Below are 22,282 nucleotides of genomic sequence, written 5' to 3'. Positions count from 1 at the left end.
TGAATTTTTGACGCAATAAGCCAAAATCTCATAGGTAAACAATGATTTTTTTACCTTGAACGTCTATATGCGTAGCACACAGGACTATGAGAAAGAGGTGACACAGTTTCGCCATTAGGAGCAACTATCAACGCCGGAACAGTAAAGTGAGAAGCCCGTCAAAGATGGTCACTATGCTGCTAACAACATCCAGTCTTCGGTGCTCGAATACTAAGCGTTACTGGTACGGCCAGCGTAGGCATCGACGCCCATCAACTCTTCCATTGCCATAATGCTCACTATTGTGCGATATCACGATAACAACGCTTATCTCTGCACCGACGACGCAGCAATCGTTTTGAGGAGGTAGCTCACTACTGTGGGCGCAACAGAGATTAATTAGAACGATAAAACAATACATTACGCGTACACACGTGCCACCATGATATTGAACTAGGTAAGCTTCATATATCTCACGTGTGTGCTTTCCGCAATATTTTTTCAAAATTTTCGTTTTGTCGAGGGTTGGCACGCAAGAGCATTTTCTACAGTGAATGAGCAGTTGAGTGACTTCGAGTGTTCCATCAGACGCTCGTTGATGCACCTTCCTGTTTGTCCAATGTAGGACGCATCACGCGATAGCGGTATCTCATATAAAGCCGAGGCCACACAGGGTTTTAGATATGGTGCCTTGTGCGTAATCTTGCACGCGCTTTTCCGCTGATCTTCTTGACTGACTCTTTTACAGAGTCCTCCTAATTTGTTGGGCGCCGGAAAAGCTACGCGTATTCCGTGTTTCCCGGCTTTTTTCTTGAGCCCGTGTCTTTCCTCGTGGCTTTCCTTCACCGATCCGAAGCTCTCGCAGTAATTTTTCTGCCAAGCTAGCGAGGAGCGACATGGGGAACAACGCGTCTGTCAACAGTCCGACTTGAGCCTGAAAGCTGGTCGGGACGGTGTGAAAGCGCGATCTTGGAAGTGCGTTCCTTAGAGCTGATGTGGCAATGCTGCGCTTCACTCGTTTTTTTTTCTTTATTTGTTCCTCAGACAGTGTCTAAGAGGAGGCCAAGGCTAACGGCTAAGAGCCTGACGAGGCCTTGGCCCCTTGTACAAATTTTTGCATCAACGAACAGAACTCAGGCATAATACTTCGGCCAGTAGCAGGGAAAGAATGTGAACAATTCTTTAAAAGGCAAAATTTTACCGTCCTGTACATCAGTCTCACACGATCCAAAGTTGTAAGAAAACGCGGATTATGTAAATATATCCAGGTTTGCATACAAAGGGCACAGGCAATAAGAAACATCAAGTGCAAAACCGGCACTACAAACATCAAAACCAATACACAAGAAAACAAAGCCGAAAGTGCGCTGACGAAAACGGCAGGAGGCTCTTCATAGAGCGTGGCACGTATCTCCAGCAGGTGTGATCTGGTGTGATTATGAGGCCTCCTATGCGGATTAAAAGGCCTCATGCCCTCATGCTAGCCACGTCCCTTTTTTTACCCAACCGCACGCCCAATATCCATCCTTGACCTGCATCTTGTTGTTTTCGTTTTCTCACGTCACTCTTCCCACAGGCATCGTTCCTTGTTAAAACTTCTATAGCTTTTAAGAATTTATGGCTTTTATCCTGCACTCATCACCACCCCTGACGTTGACTCAGCTGACAGCCTGCTTCCAGGCTACTTAATGTGTGTGCACCCTTCGAATAAACTTCAGTTGTAAGTCAGCGCCTGTGTTGTACGTTCATCTTTCCTGTGTCTGCGCTATTCCATTTTAAGAATTGTTTAACCAACTAGCCCTCAACAGCACCCTCGTAGAATATCCGTGTTGAGTTACGTGTATTCGGTAATGGCGGCCAATAGGCGGAGCTAGTTACTCAATATCCAGGGTAGTTGGGCATAGGCGCATTGGCAGCAGTAGCAGTGAAGACTGGCTAGTGGATTCGCGTTTTTTTTTTTCTCCTTTATGAAGTTTCCCATAGTAGACTTGCATTTCAGCGCTCACATCGACGATTGGCCTGGAAATTGTTCATAAATGTGAAAGAGGAAAAGTACGGCACTCCGTGTGCTCGCCGTCGTCGGTTCAGTTGTTTCGCATTTTGCACAAGATCAAGCCCACACAGTACCCAAGTTACTGTTATTGGTGTGGAGCAAGCCCCACACTCCACCATACATCTTGGGAATGCCAGTACAAACCGGACAAAACGTTGATAGTACCACACCCGACACACGAGCAGTGGGAAACGGCCCTGACCAGCGGCAACCTAGACCAGCAAGCCTGAATCATCCAGCTAGTACGCAAGTCAGCTGCCACAAGGGGAGCCCTGAACTAGGGGTCCCGAACACCCGTCTCCTGCGAATTAATCTATCCTAATTAAAAGTTTTCCCTCTATCTCTCTCGTACAAGTAATCGACATTCCAGAGTCAGTAGCGCGTACGCACCTGAGATGAGATTATGACAACTTGCATCACGCTAATCCGCCCGAAAGTTGAGTACGCTTCTACCATATGAAATCCTCAACAAGCATACGTCATAAACAACACTGAATCCCTGCAAAACCGTGCTATTCACTTCATCTTTGAAGATCATTCAACCTTCACCAGTGTCACAGCATTAAAACAACGTGCCGAGTTGGAACCACCATCATGTCGACGCCATTTCGCTCGCCTAACCTTACTTCACAAACTGCATCACCATCCCACCCTCCACGACGACTTCTTTTTGCCACGCCCTGCAGTCTTTCCTCGCCGTGACCACGATGACAAAATACAACGCATAACGTGCCGTTCATCGCTTTACGAGAAATCATTCATTCCTCGCACCATAATAGACTGGAATAACCTGCCATCACACATAGGTACTGAGGTTAACTTACAATTCTTTCAGCATTTGTTAAAGCAAACCATGGACTAACAGAGCAGAACGTTGGGCCAGTTGGTGTAGCGACATATTCAAGAAAACTTTGCGCAGAATAACACAAGACGGAGGGAAAAACACGTACACACTAAAGAGCGTACGTGTGTGTATACGTGTTTCTCCCTCCGTCTTGTGTCATTCTGCGCAAAGTTTTCTTGAACTAACAGAGTTTGTACTTTTGTTTTTTTTTTCTACATTATAGTTTACTTCGTATTTTATTCTGTGTTGTTTGTCGTATTATTTGTCTGCTTTCATAGCTTCATTTCATACTTAGTTATTACATGTATTATTCGTTTTATTTCAAGTGCCTGTGCCGTATTTCACTGCTTGCATCCCCCCCCCCCCCCCTTCCTATGTAATACCCTCGCACGAGGGCCCTTAGGGGTATTGTAAATAAATAAACTCGTATTATGAGCGCAACTCTTTTTTTGAGCGCGGGCACACTGATATTACAGACCTGGTGTCCCAGCTAAATCTAAACAACCTTTCAAAAAGCACGAAATGTCCAAGCCGCGTGAAACCAAATGACTTTTCTTTAGGGTAACGTGACCTAGTCTGCAGTATTTTTGCTTCTTCAAAGCTAATTAATTAGTTAAGGCTAATTAGGTGACGTTTTAATCGTTGGCTCGAGACCAAAGTGTCAATGGAGAAGTTGTAGATCGCTTTGAAAAACATCTGACTGAAACGTTTGACCAAGGTACCGCTTACGTCAAGCAGGTTTTCTTTTTAACCAGCCTTAAACCATAACTCCCACAATAAGAAAATGCTGCCACGTGACAACGCTACTAGTTCAACATCCCAAGACGCGTCTTAGAGAACAAAATTCGTTTTTTCCGAAGTGCTCTCTCCGGTGAGCCTTTGCGTGCACATGAAGGCAGAGGTGTGAGCCAGCAGCTGGTCACGTGATAGCTTTAACGCCAATAAATAAAACTACGTAAATTGTTCTTAGGTTTGCTAGAGGGTTTTCAAGACGATGTACAACTTTCCCTTTGAAACTTTGTTTCTCAAGTCAATAATTTACAAGCTAGCTTATTAGGCTTAACTAATTAATTAATTTTGAAAAACGAAAAAGATAATGCAGACTAAGCCATGCGACTCTGCAAACAACTCAGTTAGTTTCACGGGGCTAGGATACTTCGTATCTTTTAAAAGCTTGGTTACATTTAGCTGGGACACCTGGTATATATTGAAGCGGAGAGAAAAAAAAACAGGGGGAGCACTCAGCCGGCGGCCATTTCAATATGTATTCACTCCTCTCGCGTACTCTCTCGCAATTCTTCGCCTTTACTGAGGCACACTCTCGTTCTTTTTTGGCAGCTAAAACTTTCCGCCGGGGAGAGGGAAGGGAATAGGAGAAGCACCGGACTCCCTCCGGTAGGTGCACATTTCGAGGCTGTCCCTTCGTGGGACCACAGTCTTGGAGAAAGGCATCGAGCACTTCCAGGGGCGTGATTGCTCCCGTAAGCAAGCGAGTGAACTGGTCGTTGACGACTAACGTTTGAAAGCATTTGAACGCGTAGGCAGCCGCTGAAGACAGCCCGACATTGGCAAAGTTGAGTCTACGGACCAAGGCCGCATACACGATATCGCTCTGGAGGGCCGAGGCTGCGGCGTTCGACCAATAGGCTGCACCGGACTGACGGGCGCTAACGGGACGACTGTGCGCGACAGCGGTACTGTTACAGAATGAGCTGGCTGATTGAAGCGGCAGCACACATAAACATACACAAACACGAAGAAGACTGGCAGAACGTAATGGCTAAAGCGCTACGCACAATCAGGCCCCGTCGCGCGGGACAGTTCAGTGCTACGGACACAGCGTGCATCGGCGATTAGTCTTAACCAGCGGAGACATGTAGCTCTTTGCGAGGAATGGTGGATTCACCGCACACTACTACACGATCTTCTGGCTGGCTGTCGTGGGAACACCGCATAGAGCCGTGATCGGACCACACTGTGGCGACGGCGACACATAGCCGCTGCGTTAGACTTTAAAGAACACGCAAGGTGTCTAGTTTTTAGTCGTTAATATCTCCATGCTGGTATGTGTCACGGTGGCACCAGAGCCGGAAATCCGAGTCTTAAAGCTGTTCCGTAGTAATCATGGGCGCCAGGGACATATTGTTTGATGTGAGCAACATGCTCCTGAAAGATACGGTGCACACCATGGAGCCGATGCTCGGGCAAATCCTCGAGACAGTATAGGTCACGGGACCCAGCCGGGAGCGACCCGGTAGGGGCCCCGGAATCCAGGCAAAAGCTTCGCGGCACGGCCAGTAGATAGGACTTTGCAGTAAAAAAGCAGCGAGCAAGCAGAGAAGTGGCGGAACCGCGCCAGAGGCCGCCTACGCATGCGCATGAGCTTGACTGAGGTTGCGCTGGGCGTCCAGGCGGGCAAGTTTATGGAGACGCAGTAAGACGGGAAAAGACGAGTGGCATGTCGAGAGGAATGCAGGGAATTCTACAACAGACGACGGAAAAGGGCGTCACAAGCGTTGTTTCATGCGTGGCAGCGTTGGCGACGAAAGCTGCAGCAGGGAAAAAACGGTCCGAGATGGTGCGGGACGGGGCAGCGCAGGCCTCCACTATATCCGTCAGGATGCGGTTGACACACTCCACGAAGCGATTGCACTACGGGTGGTTAAAGTGTGTAATGGAGTGGTGAATGCCCAGACAGCGGAGGGCTCGTTGAAATACATGCGACAGGAAGCAGCTGCCACGACTGCGATGGGATATTCCAGCACAACATACCAGAGAACGAGATTTCGTTCCACAATTAAGACGGTGCGACTGGATGACGTTTCGGGCACGGGAACTGCTTCGACTCGCTTGGAAAAGTGGTCGGTCATGACCAGCACGCAGTGTTGCCGGCGCGTGTCTTGGGGAAACGGCCCAAACGGTCGAGCTAAACCAGTTCGGAACGCGAACCTGGGGAGGAACAGCTTACAGGGGAGGCCCGGGTGTGCTCGCAGATGGATTCTGGTATTGGCACGTCTGGCACGATTGCACGTGTTCCCAGACGTCGCAGAACATATTAGGCCACCAAATGCGCTCCGACACGCGAGCGTAGGTCTTGGCGCGGCCGCGGTGACCCGCAGTGGGAGCATCGTGTAAACCGCGCCGAATCTGGGGCCGTAACGCTGCCGGAACCACCGCTAGCCACATAGAAGGTCGGCCACGTAGCCGCTTCACATGGTACCAGAGGGCGTCCTCCAACCGGTAGTCTCGGCGCAGCTTGCGGTTGGGCGCCCTAGCACCTGTGCTGAGAGAACGGATTATGGAAGCCAGGTGGGGATCATCAGCTTGCGCAGTCCTCAGTACACGAGAGCCGTCACGGGCAAAGGGTGGGGAGAAAAGAAATCGGCATCGGCACGATGGTAAAATCGTACACCTGAAGTTGTAGAGACCAGCGCCCGACCTTTGCTTCAAACTTTGACCCACTTTTCGCGTGTCACTCTCGATGTCTTCATGTTTCATGCTCGTTTTTATCCCCACGAGTAAAGCTAAACAGTCGACCTTGTCATGCATTTCTTCCACGGGTGTCTTCGTTCCACGTACTACTTCCAATGGTGCGCTAGTGCAGTAGCAGTCTAAACACAAATATGCCTATATGGTAGTAAAAAAGGATTAAACTGCCCTCTAGAGCACTGCCTTTTATAAAAGTTAGAGTACAGCTACCTTCCGTTTTACTCATTTCTGTTTACAGTGTACATTCCTTTGCTTCTACGGCTGCATATTTGATCACAGCTGGTAACGCAAAAATAAAAAAATCGCTTTATGGCAGGACACTTTACGACCTTTTCTGCCTGCACCAGGACTCTGCTTGTAATGAGTTCTTGCTAGAGTTAGGGATGAGGAGTTGTGCGTGCATGGTTTCTCCCTGGAAGCGCATCACGCAAAGAAAAGCCGGGCACACCAGGAATCCTGGAAGTAAGCTCAATAAACTGCTTTCCGCCTTCTCCAGCTGGTATTGCCGTGCGGAGGCAGTGAACGCGGTGACAGGGCTGCAGAATAAAATATCTGGTTGTTAACGAGAGCTCAGATTAAGACGTCCTCTGGGATCTGCTACGAGTCCCACGATCCACACGATGGGAAAGTTTGTGCAGTTCACCGGTTTTCGAAGAAAGTTAGGGACGCTGAAAGACTGTGCGTGCCGCAGCTAGTTGTAGGATGGCTCTGAGACGTTCGTGGTGCTCTTACCATAAACTCTCTCCCCGGTCATTACTTAATCCATTCATGACTCATGTTTACTGCGCTCTAAATAATTAAACACTGGAGGCAGGTGCAGAAAGGAGATTCCCTAGTTTGCCCGTATCCCGTTCAGGGAAGCAGGGTCTGTACTGCAGGTGAGCAGACTTTTCAGTTTTAACGAACATTTGCTGTCCAGGGAACTCCTCGCTGGTGACCCAGAAAGAAGATACGTTTAGTGACAGTGAGGGTACCTTAATTCAATTTTCGTCGCGGGTAAAGGCAATTTTGGGGTTTCTTGGGGACAACTGACGTTTGTTCGATAGTAAAGGATGGGGTTGTTCCGGTGAAAATTACAATACTCTATTTTTTTTTTTGGCGCCACTAGATTCAAAATTGTGACGTTTATGACGAAACGGACTCCGTGGTCCTTGATTAAAATTGGATGACAGTGTGTTTTAGCATGACAGATCGGGGATAAAAGCATTGATCTCGGTACAGTGACACCATTGCGTTGATTGGTTTTTCTCTAGGAGGCGTTGATGGGCTTTGTGACGTCAGTGTTTTTACAGGTTTTGGTGTGTCCACTGGCAGGTTTCCTTCTCCTGTTGCAGAGTGGTAAGACCAATATGACACAGCTTTTTAAATTTACGGCGCTGAAAATTTTCGGGGCAAGGAAGGCTATTCATGCTAGAAGAGCGTCTCACTGTGTGCTGTCGTAAATGGCGCTTTTCGGTAAGCCTGAAGGACAACCTGCACACCGATGACATGATTCACGTCTGTGGCCTCCTGAAAGAAATGACAACATCAATCGAAAAAGGTCAGATGGCTCGTACCGGTAGTCTTCAATGTCCAGGACAAACTGTGGCTTGTGATAGCCATCTTTTTTTTTCGTGAGGCAGTGCACTTGAGACCTACTCGGGTACGTGTACGAAACTGCTGTGTCTTGAAGGAGCACTGTAAGCACTGTAAGGGACACGAATAGCTGTCAGAGCTTTCTGCAGCGCAGCTTGAAGCACAATATAATGAACTGAAATCTCACTAACTCTGTGAAACTGTAACCTTTTGTTTCGTCCAAAAACTCAACAGCAGCAGATAGCGCTTCACGTGTGTCACAGCACGATGGTGACCATTGCCAGTATCGTGTTTGCCTGGTCTTCGTTACACTTGATACTATCAAAGTCATAATTCATGCTTTACTTCCGGTAGGAGGCATTCAATCCACTGTGTCAGTGTTTAATGCAATCATGTAATCCAGAATCGCGGCTGGCCGCACACAGTGACCTCAAAGCGTGTTTGGCGTAGCACTATATATAGTTCACTTTATACCATGCCGTGCGCATGCGCGCTGAGATTATTCGTAATTTGGACAAAACTGGCTTTTGCCAGCCGCGGCTTACAAACACGCATGCCATTTACAGCAGCGAAAACATTGTTTTTCAGGTCAAAACCCTCCAGCACTGACCAAAGACGAATAAGGTGCGTGGGCGTTGCATTTGGTAATTTAGATCACGTTTCAAAGCTTTCAATGAGAAGAAGTGTACTCTTTACCTTAAGATGCATGCAGGATGCTCGCTGTACCGCGGCAGGTTGGTTAGCTTAGCACATGAATTGCAGTTGGGCATCCTGTAGGCATCTGGAACTACATTCACACTGCGGCTTCAAAGCAAAAGCTATAATTGTTGTCTCACACAACCATGACTCTCCGCCGCAAACAACACAGTGGAGAAATTTCACCCGGACATTTAGAGGTAACACTCGCAGAAAACGGCGTATTACCGAGTTGCGCGCATCCAAGCAGGAGGCGACAATTTTGTCGCTTAATATAGGGCTATTTGAAGCTACAATGGCGAAGAAGTGAACGAGGCCACACAAGCGCAAACTTAGAACCGAAGCGTTTTTTAGACACGGGGAAATATGCAAAGACACACGCACACGCACGCACGCACGCACACGCACGCGCACGCACGCGCACACGAACACCCACCTACCCACCCACCCTCCCCCACACACACACACACGCACACGCACACACACGCACACACACGCACACGCACACACACGCACACGCACGCACACGCGCACGCACACGCGCACGCACACGCGCGCGCACACACACACACACACACACACACACACACACACACGCACACACACACACACACACACACACACACACACACACACACACACACACACACACACACACAAACACGTTTTATGAGCACGTGCGAGAAAATTACGGCTGTTACTACAAGCTTTGTGTTGTTCCTAAGACTGGGTGTCAGATTTGTAGTGCTTGTATAATTTCTATTATATAAGTGGAACACGAGAGCACCTTTATTCAGCGTTCGTGCCATTCCATTCCCGCACCCCAAAACAGCCCGAACTGTGTTTGCAACATTTTTTCTTGATTATGCTTGTCTCTCTTTGTTACCTCCTGTTACATCACTTTTTGCGTGCAGCTTAATTCGTTTTTTGCTGGATGCGGAGTCAAAGAAGGCACTGACTGACAAACACACGAAGAAGATTCGGTTGGAAATAGAACCGATAAAAGTAGCAGGCTTGACTTAACCTTTATCTCCCTCTTTCATTTGCGCTTCCCGCAGTCAACCCGAGAGGATAAGGAACCACTGGGCCGTCTTCGAACAGAGAGTGCCCCCCCCCCCCCCCGCCGTGCATTAAGGCAATGAGGCCGCAGGGATTCGCAAATCCATTCTCACGTAAAAACACTTTGTAACTGTCCCGCGCCTACGTGCTCGCCAACAACGATCAACCACGAGGAACGACGTCTATGGTGGTGCCACGCAAAAAACGAATCGCACAGACGTCCCCACACTTGCATATAGCGCTCGAACGACGCAGCAGGGGGTATACTGGTCCCATCTACCGGTGGCCTAGGGCTCGAAACTGTAGTTTATCCTACACGCACATTCACATTGACTATCAGAAAGTCATATCGACTCCTCCTGCAGGCAACGACGAATGTCGGAACTGCACTCCAGAGTGTGACCAGTATACGGATTGCCGAACGCATGAAAAAGTCTTGTGACCTCCAGAGAAGTTTCTGCCAAAAATTAGAGACGCATGGGCGCTTGTTTGCACGCACGAATGGAGGCTTCCGAAAGAACGCGTCACCGAATAACGCGCCCGAACGCAGTGATTGCATAGTAGTGTGGGCCCCACAGTACCGGCTGACAGTAACTGCGGTAGCTCGCGCAAGGGTAAAAGCCGTGATCATTTAGAACTAAATGTGCAATTTGTATTCGCCATCGATGGTTGCACCTTCTAAGCCTGTATCCAAAGTTTGAAAATTGTCATCATTATGTCGTTTGCAGCTTAGTCGGTGTTAAAGAAAATGGCATGCATACGACTTTTCGGAAGCAAATCGTGAAACTAAGTGCACGCCTGTAGGCGGGTGCCGTATGTTAGGCTTAACCTTCATCAATGAGGCTACTGTGCACTACTCGATAATCGGTAATGGAAGCTCAACACTCAGTCGTGGAATCAAGCCATTGAGCTCTTTAGGTGTTTGTTCTTCACTTTAACTATCATAGGCGGTCACGGCACCGACTGCAACAGGGTCGTTAGACGACGTAGTAGTGCACTCTCAAGGTTCTAATTTGTGTAAATGTGCACCAATCACTCGACTCTCGCTGTGTGATCGAAGTACCTTTGTTAAGATTTGCTAAGGACGTCTGCAGGACCGGCCGTGCGCCAGAAACCACAAAGCAGTCAGGGCTCATTTTTTACTTCTGAAGCAGCGAACGTACGACCGTGCCTCTCCGCGTACTCAATCAGAGCGTCGCACGGCAAAATGTGTCGAGTACTTTCTGTGACCGGCAAGATGAACCTTTTTATGGACCTGTATATTTACAATGGGGCATCGGCATGCTTATGCGATTAAATATATGAATGACAATGCTCCCTTAATCTACTCCAGTGTGGTTCCGCGACTGCGTTCAGTTTGAACTTTTAGCTTCACATTTGGTCAGAAAGATATATCCCAAGTAGCGTACAGAATATGAGGTGTTGCTATAAAGAGAGACGGTGGCCTCTTTCTGTATACAGACTTCATCGCGGCCGCCGCGGTGGCTCAGTGGCTATGGTGCTCGGCTGCTGGCCCAAAAGACGCGGGTTCGATCCCGGCCGCGGCGGCTGAATTTCTTTGGAGGAGAAATTCGAGGCCCGTGTACTGTGCGATGTCAGTGCACGTTAAAGAACCCCAGGTGGTCGAAATTTCCGGAGCCCTCCACTACGGCGTCTCTCATAGCCTTAGTCGCTTTGGGACGTTAAACCCCATAAACCAACCAACCAACCAACCAGACTTCATCGCAGGGTCTCCAAGGTACCGTCAGGTGCAGAGAATGGAGATTTGCGTCCTGTTTACTGGCCTGGCCGTCTGTTTGGGTAGAGGAAACGAGATAAAAAGCCAAACGTTACGCTGAAAGGTTAGTTAGGTGAGCCTTTTGGGCAACATAGATTATATGTGAGCAGATTTGCATAGTATCGATCACTCATGAAATGCAACGAGAAGTCTTTTTAAGCCTTGCAATTAATAAGTGAAAGTTTTATTAAAACAAAGAAATTTCGCAATGTGTGCTTCAGGCCTCTCTGGCGTACGTATTTATAGCATCTTATAAAAATAGGCAGCTCAAGAGGTTCGCTTCTGATACGTGTATAATGGGGCTCTCTGGCCCCTATGGACCCTGAGTTCCAACAGGATGAGGCCGAGAGTGCTGTTTAAGCTTTGAGAGATTGTGAACGGTAACGGTGCCAAATGAACCACACTGCACATCCCAGAAGGAAACCCGGTGGCTGTTCGACAAAGGCTGCACCCTACTACCAAGTGTAGTTGAAATATGATAATGCTGCTATTTGGAAAAGTACGGTACATTCGGCGCGGCTAGATGAAAAAAAAAACTGACTTTTTCGTCTGCTAAGCATTCAGACAAAAACAGTGTATTCGATAAGTATCTTTGTGGCGCTAGAGAGTACAAAAAATTATGACGCACCGCTAAACACCACTTTTTTAATAACACTAGTCCTCTATGCTGCGTAATGACCCAAAAAAGTTACGGAAAATTTTCAAACCTTCCATTTCAACCATTATATCTTCGTTATGTGCTGACAGCTGAAGTGTACCTGAACACAAAGTGGCTGACGTTGTCATCATCGTACTTCTGGCCACGTGGGCCCGAGCAGGCAGCAACGAGCAGCAAAGACGGCGGCAGACACGTGTAGTGCTTGTGATGCTCCCATCCTAGCCTAAGTGGATTAGGGCAGCGGACTTCCTTGAGCGGAGGTGACCACGGCAGCAGCGGTGAATGCCGAAGATGCGAAGGGGGCTTACGGAGGCACTGACAGCGACAAACCGCAGCGGAAGCGGCGGCGACGCGGCGGCGACGTGGCGGCGCCAGTCAGGCCGAGTGTATACCCTCGGGTCGCCGGAGGACGGAGTGGTGCTACGCACAGTCAAGCTGGCTGTTACTTGAAGACGGCTGTGTCCTCGACAGAGGTCTCGTGTTCTGGACATCCGGCGGGGAAGCACGTTCGTTCACCTGCTGGTAGACTGCGGGAGATTCATTTCCAGCCGTGTTGGATTAGTCAGCATCTACCCATTCCCATCGACCGAGCTGCGAGAGAGCGGAACAGCCCGCACCGCCCCTGCCGTGGGTGGTAACACCAGCGTCCACTTCGGTCCATCCGACTGGACAGTGCTCTTCGAACTTTATTCCCCAGTCAGGGATCTGGGGAATTCGAACCCTATTTAACTCCGCTGTGAGTGTGGCCGAGAAAAAAAGCCTGTTAACTCCCGTCGACTCCGGTTGACGAAGAAGTTCCCTTCCACGGTGAGTCACTCTCAGTCGCTCTTTTGTAAATAATGTAAATAATCGTATAAAGTTCCTCCTAACCCAGTCTCCCATCCTCCTTGTCCCATCACCGGTCCGGCCATGCTGCCCGGGTCGCAAAAACGTGCTAAATAATGCATTTTGCGCTGTCTTCACTATTGAAACCCTTCTAAGCCTCCCAGTGGTCATCTTCAAATGTAACCTGCGGCTACGCCCTGTACCACCCCCACCTCCCCGCTCCTGAAACTCACACCAGCGGGCCTTTTCTGCGCCCTCCGGATGCATTGTCCCTCGAGGTCCTCGCCATTGCGCATGCCCTCCAGTCATTTGCCCTCCTTCCCTCTCTTCGAGAATACACAGTCTATTCAGACTCGCAAGCCGCTATACACCACATACAGAAACGCACCCTAACCCCTTCTCTTCAACAGGAGGTCGAACGAGCGGTCTCTGCATTGCAGCCTTCTATCGTTTTCCTCCGCTGGGTCCCTGTGCATTCAGGGATTGACGGCAATGAGCTGGCCCATCAGCTCGCCCGCGGCACACTTTTCCGGGCACCGTTGATCCCCTGGCCCAAGCCCTTGGACGACGGTGGGAGACTCACCCTTCGCCGCACCATAAAAGAGGTCTACCTCGAGCTGCGCTTCGACAAACGCCTTTACCCTCCCCCTCATCCATCACTCACAGTGCCGGAGGCTCGCCTTCTTCGGCACGTTCAAATGAATGCAGTCATCACCCCGTCTCGCCTCTTTCTCTATCGCTATCGATCGGACCCTTCCTGTCCCATCTGCCCCTGTATCTATGCGGACCTTGCCCATTGCCTCTTCTATTGCCCGGCTGTTCAGCAATCGGGTTCCTACCCCCCACCTTCTTTATCCATCACCACCTGGCTCGACTGGCTTGGCGCTGAAGGGGAGGAAGAACAGCGACTTCTGGTCGCCCAGGCGGTCGACATGCTCGGCCTGTAAATTTTGGCCGAATAAAGGTCTTCTACTACTACTACTACTACTACTATAACCTTCGACCCGAACGGTATGCGGCACAGCGCGAAACAGACGAAAACACAAAAGTGACACCACAAACGAGAGCTATGGTGTCTGTGGTTCTGTTCCTTTCGTGCTTTCGTCGGTTTCGCACTATACCACCAGCAATGAACTTTTACCAAGTCGTCCAGCTATTCATCATTCTTCAGTTTATCTCTGATGACATTGATCCGCTCGAGCCCCAGTAAATACCAACCGATATCAATCACGAGTGTTTTTTTCAAAATTAACTAAAGAATTCGTCCTCGGCGGGAGCTGATGACATTAATGCTGAAGTGCTCAAAAATACTAAGCATGTCGGTAGCTTTGTTTTGTCGCTCATATTTCAACGGTCGCCAAGTTCTGGTACCAATCTCGCTGACTGGAGGGTTGAGAAGGTCGTTCCTCTCTTCAAAAATGTTATCCGCTCGAGCTCCAGTAACTACAAACCGATGTCAATCAAGTGTTTTTTTCAAAAGTTATGGAGCATATTATTTATTCTCAGGTTGCAACTTCCCTATCTTACGTCAGCTCCCCCCCCCCCTTCCCTCCCTCAACCAGCATAGCGACTCTTGTGAATGCCAACTTAGTCTTTCATCATGATGTTCACACCAACCTTGACCTTAATATGATACCCACTGACGCGTATTTTTTTTTTTTAATTTTGAGGAAGCCTTTGACAAAGACACGCATCGTCACCTGCTACTCAAACTGCGAAGACTTAACTTAGACCCTTGTGTGCACACTTGGATTAGGAGTTTCCTAAGCAGTCGTCTGCACATTGTTACCAACTCCGATCAATCCACTGTATTTCCTGTCCGCGGTGTGATCATCCCCGAGATAGTGTACAAGGTCTCCTACCTTTCTCATTCATATTGATGCCCTAGCAAACAACATAACGTTATATAAAAATCTGTTTGCTGACGATTGTGTTATATACCATTCCATAAATGACCTTTCTGATGTCACCGCTTTACACAGCGATCTCATCAAAGTGCAAGACTGGCGCGAAATCTGGCTCATGATACTAATGTCAATAAAAGCAATTTAGTCTCTTTCCATCGCCGACGTAATTACTCTTCTCCTAACTACCTCCTTTAAGGTTGTCCTACAACTCAAACCTACTCTATCACATTCCTATGTATTTATACCTCCAGCGATCCTTGTCCAGTCATAATACTCATACAGCTAACTCTGCCAGTCTTGTCCTTGGCTACTTACGACGTAACATTGCCATAGCACAACCTTCTATCAAGCGAGTTGCTTATGTTTCGCTTGTGAGACCAGAACAAGAGTACGCACATTATATATTCGATCCTCACCAAACGAACCAGTCCAATCTACTGGGATCTCTTCAGTATCGGGCTTCGTGGTTCATTCTTTCGACTTACTCTTATCTCACAGTGTAACCCAACATAAAACTTCATACTGAAGCATCCCACCTCAAACTAGCGCGCTTTTATTTTTATCATAAGTTTTTTCACAGCTTGTCAACCGAAAACGTGTTCTTACGATTAGACCATCGTTTAACCCGTCATAGCCATCGCAAACCCTTCTACCTCCAGCGCGCCCACACCACAACAATCCAAAAATCATTTTTTTTCTCTGTACTACCCTAGACTGGACCGACTTTTCCAGCCAGATCACTTCCTTAACAGGTTCTCAACAATTCTACACTGCCACCGAAGATCATTTCTTGTCATAACAGCCGTACACCCCGCCCATCCCTGATGTAACACCCCTTGAATGGGGCTTTTGAGGAACTAATAAATAAAAATAATATAAAACAACCAGAGTTTACATCGTTTGAACCAAACGGCACCAGCCTCCTTCTGTGCATGGCCAATTGGAGTCTCGTTCTTAGTAAACCTGATCACTAATCCTGGCGCATTAGAGTTCTGCAAAACTCTTATGAAGCCTCTCAAGGCTCCCGTCTGTACTGGGGCGCTTGAGCTTAGCGATTATTTACAAGACAGCTGTCGCAAACTTTCTGGAAGACGACCCATGCCTTAAAGGCGGCATTTCGAAAGGATTATTGCTGAAATCCCGACCCTTTTAGCGAAAACACACATGAACAGCATGGTCTTGAAGCGGCAATTCCTGCTGACACGCTGACGAAACTTACTGCTGGGATCCTTACTGACGAACACACTGTACCCGGTGTTAAATGCGTTCTCTGGGCTGTATTGTCGGAAATTGAATTCCTTGAGGCTCACTTTCAAAACATTGTTTGCTCGAATGGAATTCAGCGAGCAATGTCTTTCACTCTGTCTTCTACAATTGCAGTAAGAAATGAGTTCGCACCTTTTCCAAACGTTTTAAAGGAGTGTTCGCTCTTGACAACTTGAGGACACCTGTGCTGTCTGGAACAACACCAGAAAACACACACTGTCACGAAAGTGGAAGCTCTTGGATTAACTTTTTATATTCAAATGACCAACTCTATGAAGCAACAATACCTAGAAGGTGGGCATTTCTCGGACACTCTTCTCAGTGCGATCTAAGCTCACTACGGGGGATGTGCAAGATTGCTATTCTTTCCTAAACGGTCAATAAAGAAATTCGTGGAGGAATCTGGCTTTCTCCCATTCGTGTACGTGTTCCGCAGTGAAGTTCGCGCACAGAGAACATGTGGTAGTTCTTTTTATGAAAGGGGTGTCACAACGTCACCAGCTGCACTGCATCAAAATGCCAAAATTCTACTGTCTTTTTTCGTTCTACTTTTTTGTTCTACGTTTTTTTGTTCACTCAAGTACACTACTGCAGGCATTGTGTTCGCATAATTAATTTCCGCAGGACTTGTTATCTGCCGCCATTTGTTGCTTCTACTCCAACTTTCTTATATATTTCTTCACATATACTGTAAGTGGCTATTGCTTGCTCTCAAGTGTTCCGGCAGTTGTAAGCAGTGAAGCCTGCAAGTGTTTTTTTATTTAGCATAATGGAATGGTCACAAAGGACACTTGGAATGAACACATGAAGATTTGTTCTGACAACTGTGAAGTAAATGGCTCGAAATCCGGCTAGTCTCGCCGTGTTCCGAGCGAATCAGCCAATCCACGTACATTCTGCAGTGGTGCCTTTTAAAATGCGTTCTACAAGCAGCGGTGTTCAATTAAACTAACTTTTACTCGACCGAAACAAAAACACTGAATGCGATAAGGAACAATAAAAGTAAATATGCACGTTGCTGATCGCAGTTTCATGGCTACCCCTCTGGATGCAGTGCAGTTGCTTAATTGTTGTGACATCCATGGTTTAGGAATTCTTACCCCGAAGTAAATTATCCAAACATGGAAGACATTAAAAACAAGAACGGCACTGTTGGGGTGGGTGCGAAACGTGCTGACGTATTTATTCTTGCCGTTTATGGTCGCGATCTAACCAAAGCGGAAACAAATTAAGAGGTCTAATGTCAACCAAGCTCAACGATGTTCTTTGACTCCAACGTCGACACCCTGAGAGTGGGATAATTCCCTTGGAGCATTTGGCTTACGTCGGCCCTTCCGTCAGCGGCTGGCGACTCTCTCCCGTCGTCGCGCACCTCCCATGGGCATCTGGGCTGGTGCGTGGGCCGGGAGGAACGAATCGGACCAACGGTGGCGAGGCGGCGGCGACAGTGGCGACGCCTGGCGGGACTCATAAAAGGCGCCCATCCACGCACCGCCGCAGCCAGAGTGGCGCAGATAACTCACCGGCGAGCCAACGGCTGCGGCACCAACAGTCGCGCAGGTGCTGCTGACACTGCCGCCATTTCGGATACGACCGGCAGAGGAAACGGCGGGAGAATATAGGACGACCCTCGCTGTAATTCCCTAAGTTCAGGGAAGAATCCCCACTTAAACGGGCGAGTGCATTGAACGCGTGTGAAAACTTCTCCCCAAAGTCCCGAGAAAGTCCAGGACAGGAAGTGTGGAACAGCGGAGCGCCAGGCAGTCGCGGAGGACGGTTGGTAGTGCAGTCGGCTTCTGCTTCTCGAGCGGACTGACCGAACCTCGGACGGCGCCTCCTCCTCCTCCTCGTTTTCCCTAACTTAGTGCGGAGGGAGGTCGTGCTCTCCCGCGGTCAGCTGCCGGCGTCTTCGGGCCGGGCGTCACGAAGAGGGCGTGCGCGCGCGCGCTCCTCTCCCGCGAGTTTTGGGGAGCGACCGCCGCATCCCGCGCGGGCGCACCGGACGCCGCCGAGGGAGGAGCCCCGCAGACGGTCGCGCGAGGGTCCCCAGGGAGAGCAGCAGCAGCACGCGCGCAGCAGACGCCGAGACCGCGCCGCACGGAGCGCACGAAGAACCATGCTGGCGGCGCGAGCCATGTCCCTGGTGCGTGTTGGGCTCCTGCTCTGCTGCGCCGCCGCCGTCCGGCAGACCGGCGTTGCCGCGACGCCCCTCGGGGGGAAGGTGAGTCCCTCGTGTTCTCCTTTATCCCTCCCACAACCGTCGTTTCCCGGACAATTTTTAGACAGCAGTCTTTTGGGAAAGAGTTGAGAAAGTTCGCTACGAAGTTTTCGAGTAGGGTCCTGGTAGTTTTGAAGACTTGTTGACAAAGTGGTGCCTGTTAACTGCCGCTAGAAGGGTGCCATCTGTTTTTTGCGATAACAAATGCTCCCGTGATTTGAGTTTTTTGTCAGTCCGTCTTCTTGATTATCATACTTTCTTGGAAACCGTCAGATATTGCACTTAAACTTTTTGTTTCGATAACTCACTGAGCCATATCTTCGGTTACTTTGCCTAAATGCAAAAAAAGGTTACTTTGTTTCCACGCGGACCGATGTTTTGTCGTAGGAACATCGAAAATCAAGGGCCTCACAGCTCAACAAAGTGCAGTTTTCTCTATGTTTTGCACTTCTTTTGCTACAAGGTTTTATCTTCGCAGGTTGTACGATTATTATGTCTGATTATGCGCTACGCAAGCTTCATAAATAACAATTGTAATATGGTGGGGATATTGTGTTTCTCGATTAAGGCCGAACGGCAGTTCTTGAAATGAACCAATTTCGCTTTCGCAGTTCGTTCTTTTCGAATAATGTCATTTTTGAATTCGTTACATCGAAATTCTTTATTTTTGAACGGAATCGCATATGAAATTCGGAGAAGAAATTCGAACCTTTGCTACATGAATGAAAACATACGATGCATTTTTTTGAAGAACGCAGTTTCTGGCACCGTAAGCTGGTGTGCCGAATCCGATATGAGTTCGGAACTTTTGAAGCTCTATTTTTTTTAACAATTCAAAGCTGCTACGAAAATTGACAAACGCCAAGTATAAGCTCTTGGCCATGTTCAGTCCTGATTTTTCTTTTTGTTTTTAAAGTGCCAGATTCATTGCAAGTTACAAAAGTTTAAGAAAAATACCTGAGGGCTTCAGCGTTGCAACAGGTAATCCCACAAAAAAGCCCGAGCTAATATTTTTTTTATTCAGAATACCCTAAAGCCCTTATTTAACACTGTTAAAAAAAATGGTAGTACTAAATTTTGTTTCTCATTGCATAGTGTAGTCACAGAACTCTTTTGTTTTTCCGAAAATAGTTTACTTTTGGTCCTGAAAAAGATAGACGAAGAGGAGCCCTACGGGCCCAGGAAACGTGCAGAGGCGTGTCGCACGCAGCTTCGCTTGAGAAGTAGCAACGGGTGCCGTAGAGGATCATTTGCGCGTCTTGCACGCGTGGAACGCGCGTAAATGTTTAGTGTTAAACCTCGCAGTCACGATATAACCAGAACGGCCAAGAAGTACAGTCTTTGTCAAAAGTTTAGAGCCCAGGGCGTTTGCTTCTAAGCCTTGCAGTGGGACTCCTGAAGCATTCGTGGCAGCCCTACCGACTGGAGGAGGCAGGACCAGAAATCATCTCACCTTCAGCAAATTCGTAGCGCTGGAGATGCGTTACGAACCAGGCAGTGTGCTTCAGAAGCAAACCCCCTGGGCTCCAAACTTTTGACAAAGGCTGTACCTGCTTGCATTATCGTACCTAATGTTGTTTGCATAGTTTCTCTTTATTTTTCCTGCAATTTTATTATTGCTTGATCTAAAAAAAATGACACGCACGTTAACGTTCTCGAAGGTTAACGGCTCACAGGCAAAGAAAAGAGTTTCGTATGGGGTGATATGACATTTTGATTTAGTTGTATCATGCATTGAAACCTCACACATAAAACCTGTGAAAATTATGGTGTCTTCCTCGACTAAATTCACTTTTTACCCAGCACCAGATAGCTTTTTTTTTCTAAAGTGGAGTCGAATAGTTCGGAACCTTCTATTCATTATTTTTCTTTGCTGTCGTTGTCTTATAAATACAATGTTTTGTGGTTCCTAAATCAGCTCTCATCCTTCTCTAGGCTAACTCACCGGAAAACCTAGTCGTCATAAAGCCGAGTGGACTTTTTTATCCGTTTCTTCTTTCTATCATCGCCTGCACTACAGTTATGAATCTCGCCGCCTCTCCCGCGTTTTAGGCAAAGCATTCAGCGGCGCGTGAAATCGCTGCCGTGTACATCTGTCCTGACTAAAGCAGCTTCCGGCGCTTCGGAGGCGTTCGAACTACGTCAATTTACCCGACAGACGCAAACGGCGCTCGGGACACATCTGCACGTGTCAGCCGTCTCGTTACGCACGTCGGTCGCGATGTTTTGCAAAACAGCCATGGCGCACGTTCCAGCGCAGCTCGCTTCGTTACGCTTACGCTTACAAACGTCTGTTTGCGCGGATAGGAAGACTAGTCCGCGCTCCCGATGGAGTTGCCTGATTTTAATTGTCCTTCGGTCGTCTCATTTATTCCCGCGTGACTATGAACTGATTATCTGCCTTGAATAACGGGTTAACTAATGGCACAATACTTAATGTAGCAGCATTGCCATCTCATAATGAATCACCGGAAGAGGTCGAAAAAAATCTTCCTTTTTCTTTGTGCTTGATGAAACAGGGCGCAAGGCGAGATTGAATGCAATAAACCTACTCCGCTGCGTTTGCTGCTTTGGTGACAGTTTTGTTACTTGGCTACGTTATCAATTAAATGTGCGCACAGAAGAGTAGACGGGGCCTTTCGGTGGTTTGTAAGTGCTAATTGTATCAACAACCACGCTCAACAAGCCTGACGACGTAACCCCGGCGTTAAAACACACCGATGAGCCGTTTAAACACCGGGTTTGATTTAGCTACCGCATACTGTAAAACAAAAGTGGACACAGAAAAATAATTCCATAAAAGAACGACGGCTCTATTCAACAGCGGAAAGGCGAGAAATGTATTTCTAATAATGCTTACTTTTAAGAATAATGCGCAAAAACCTAGTGCTCTCGCTCGAGAGCAAAGCTTGCCTCTTTCTCGAGCACGCATAAACAAGACTTCGCAGCCGCGAAAGCAACCCGATTGGCATCTTTTTGTTCGCGGCATCCGCAGGCGAAATGGCTGAAGGAAGGATTTTACTATGTAAAGGGTAAAGTAACGCAAGCGCGCACTTCAAGCGGAGCAGCGGCGCACCTCGGGACTTTTCGTACCGGCGTGAAGTGCAATAGCAACTTTACAATCCATTTCAGGTATCGCCTTTTCATTATACAACGAAGGATAGGGAAAAGAAAGACCTTTTCAGAACCAACTTCAATGGGATGTAATAATCGCCAAAAATATTTGTTCTGTTCTCTTTCAACACAAGCTGCCAAGCTGCATAAACTACCGTGATGAAATTACCTGAAGCTCTTGACATAATTTGTTAAATTGAAATACCGTATTTTCGATACCCCCGCGGAGAGTGCATTAAAAATTATTCGCAGTTCAGCAGGTTTCTTCGACAGTTTTTGTACGTTTTTTTCTTTTAAAAGCCGTGAAAGACACGGCAATGGGGTTCGTGCGGATGGACAGTGCAGCATGGTGTTTATGTCCGTGGTATTAGGTAGTAAAGAAACCAAGTTAAATTTTATTAACTAGCTAACTTTCCAATTTTTAGTTTTATGACACACTACTGTGCGGCGGCGAATCATACGCCAAGTGAGTTTGTAACATTTCTAAATAAACGTTGCGCCACCGCGGTGGCTCAGTGCTTACGGTGCTCGGCTGCTCACCCGAAAAACGCGGGTTCGATCCCGGCCCCGGTGGTCGAATTTCGACGGAGACGAAATTCTAGAGGCCCGTGTACTGTGCTATGTCAGTGCACGTTAAAGAACCCCAGGTGGTCGAAACTTCCGGAGCCCTTCACTACGGCGTCCCGCATAGCCTGAGTCGCATTGGGATGTTAAACCCCGATAAACCAAACTTAAACTGTATTTAGCATACAGTCATAAGTAAACGTGTGTTCTAGGTTCACCTTTATTTGCCAAGAAGTATCTCGGTTTCTGACCTATGGG

At 48.0% G+C, this 22,282-nt stretch overlaps 2 protein-coding genes across 2 annotated transcripts in view; one reads left to right on the top strand and one right to left on the bottom strand.

Annotated features, from left to right (window-relative positions):
• LOC149339185 (uncharacterized) overlaps positions 1–264 on the bottom strand; it is a 51,932-nt gene extending 51,668 nt beyond the window's left edge. Inside the window, exon 1 of the mRNA XM_089550886.1 lies at positions 228–264. Coding sequence (XP_089407012.1) covers positions 228–264 — 37 coding nt within the window. The remainder of the gene's footprint in view (positions 1–227) is intronic.
• A 17,532-nt stretch (positions 265–17,796) lies between these two features.
• LOC149339184 (corticotropin-releasing hormone-binding protein) overlaps positions 17,797–22,282 on the top strand; it is a 142,266-nt gene continuing 137,780 nt past the window's right edge. Inside the window, exon 1 of the mRNA XM_089547977.1 lies at positions 17,797–18,349. Within this exon, the coding sequence (XP_089404103.1) occupies positions 18,245–18,349 (105 nt within the window). The 5' untranslated portion in view covers positions 17,797–18,244. The remainder of the gene's footprint in view (positions 18,350–22,282) is intronic.

Source organism: Amblyomma mixtum, chromosome 6 (assembly GCF_055824585.1).
Source record: "Amblyomma mixtum isolate Tamu chromosome 6, ASM5582458v1, whole genome shotgun sequence".
NCBI classification, from domain to species: domain Eukaryota; kingdom Metazoa; phylum Arthropoda; class Arachnida; order Ixodida; family Ixodidae; genus Amblyomma; species Amblyomma mixtum.
Note: the sequence above shows the minus strand (reverse complement) of the source record. Positions and strands in the feature narration are given on the sequence as shown.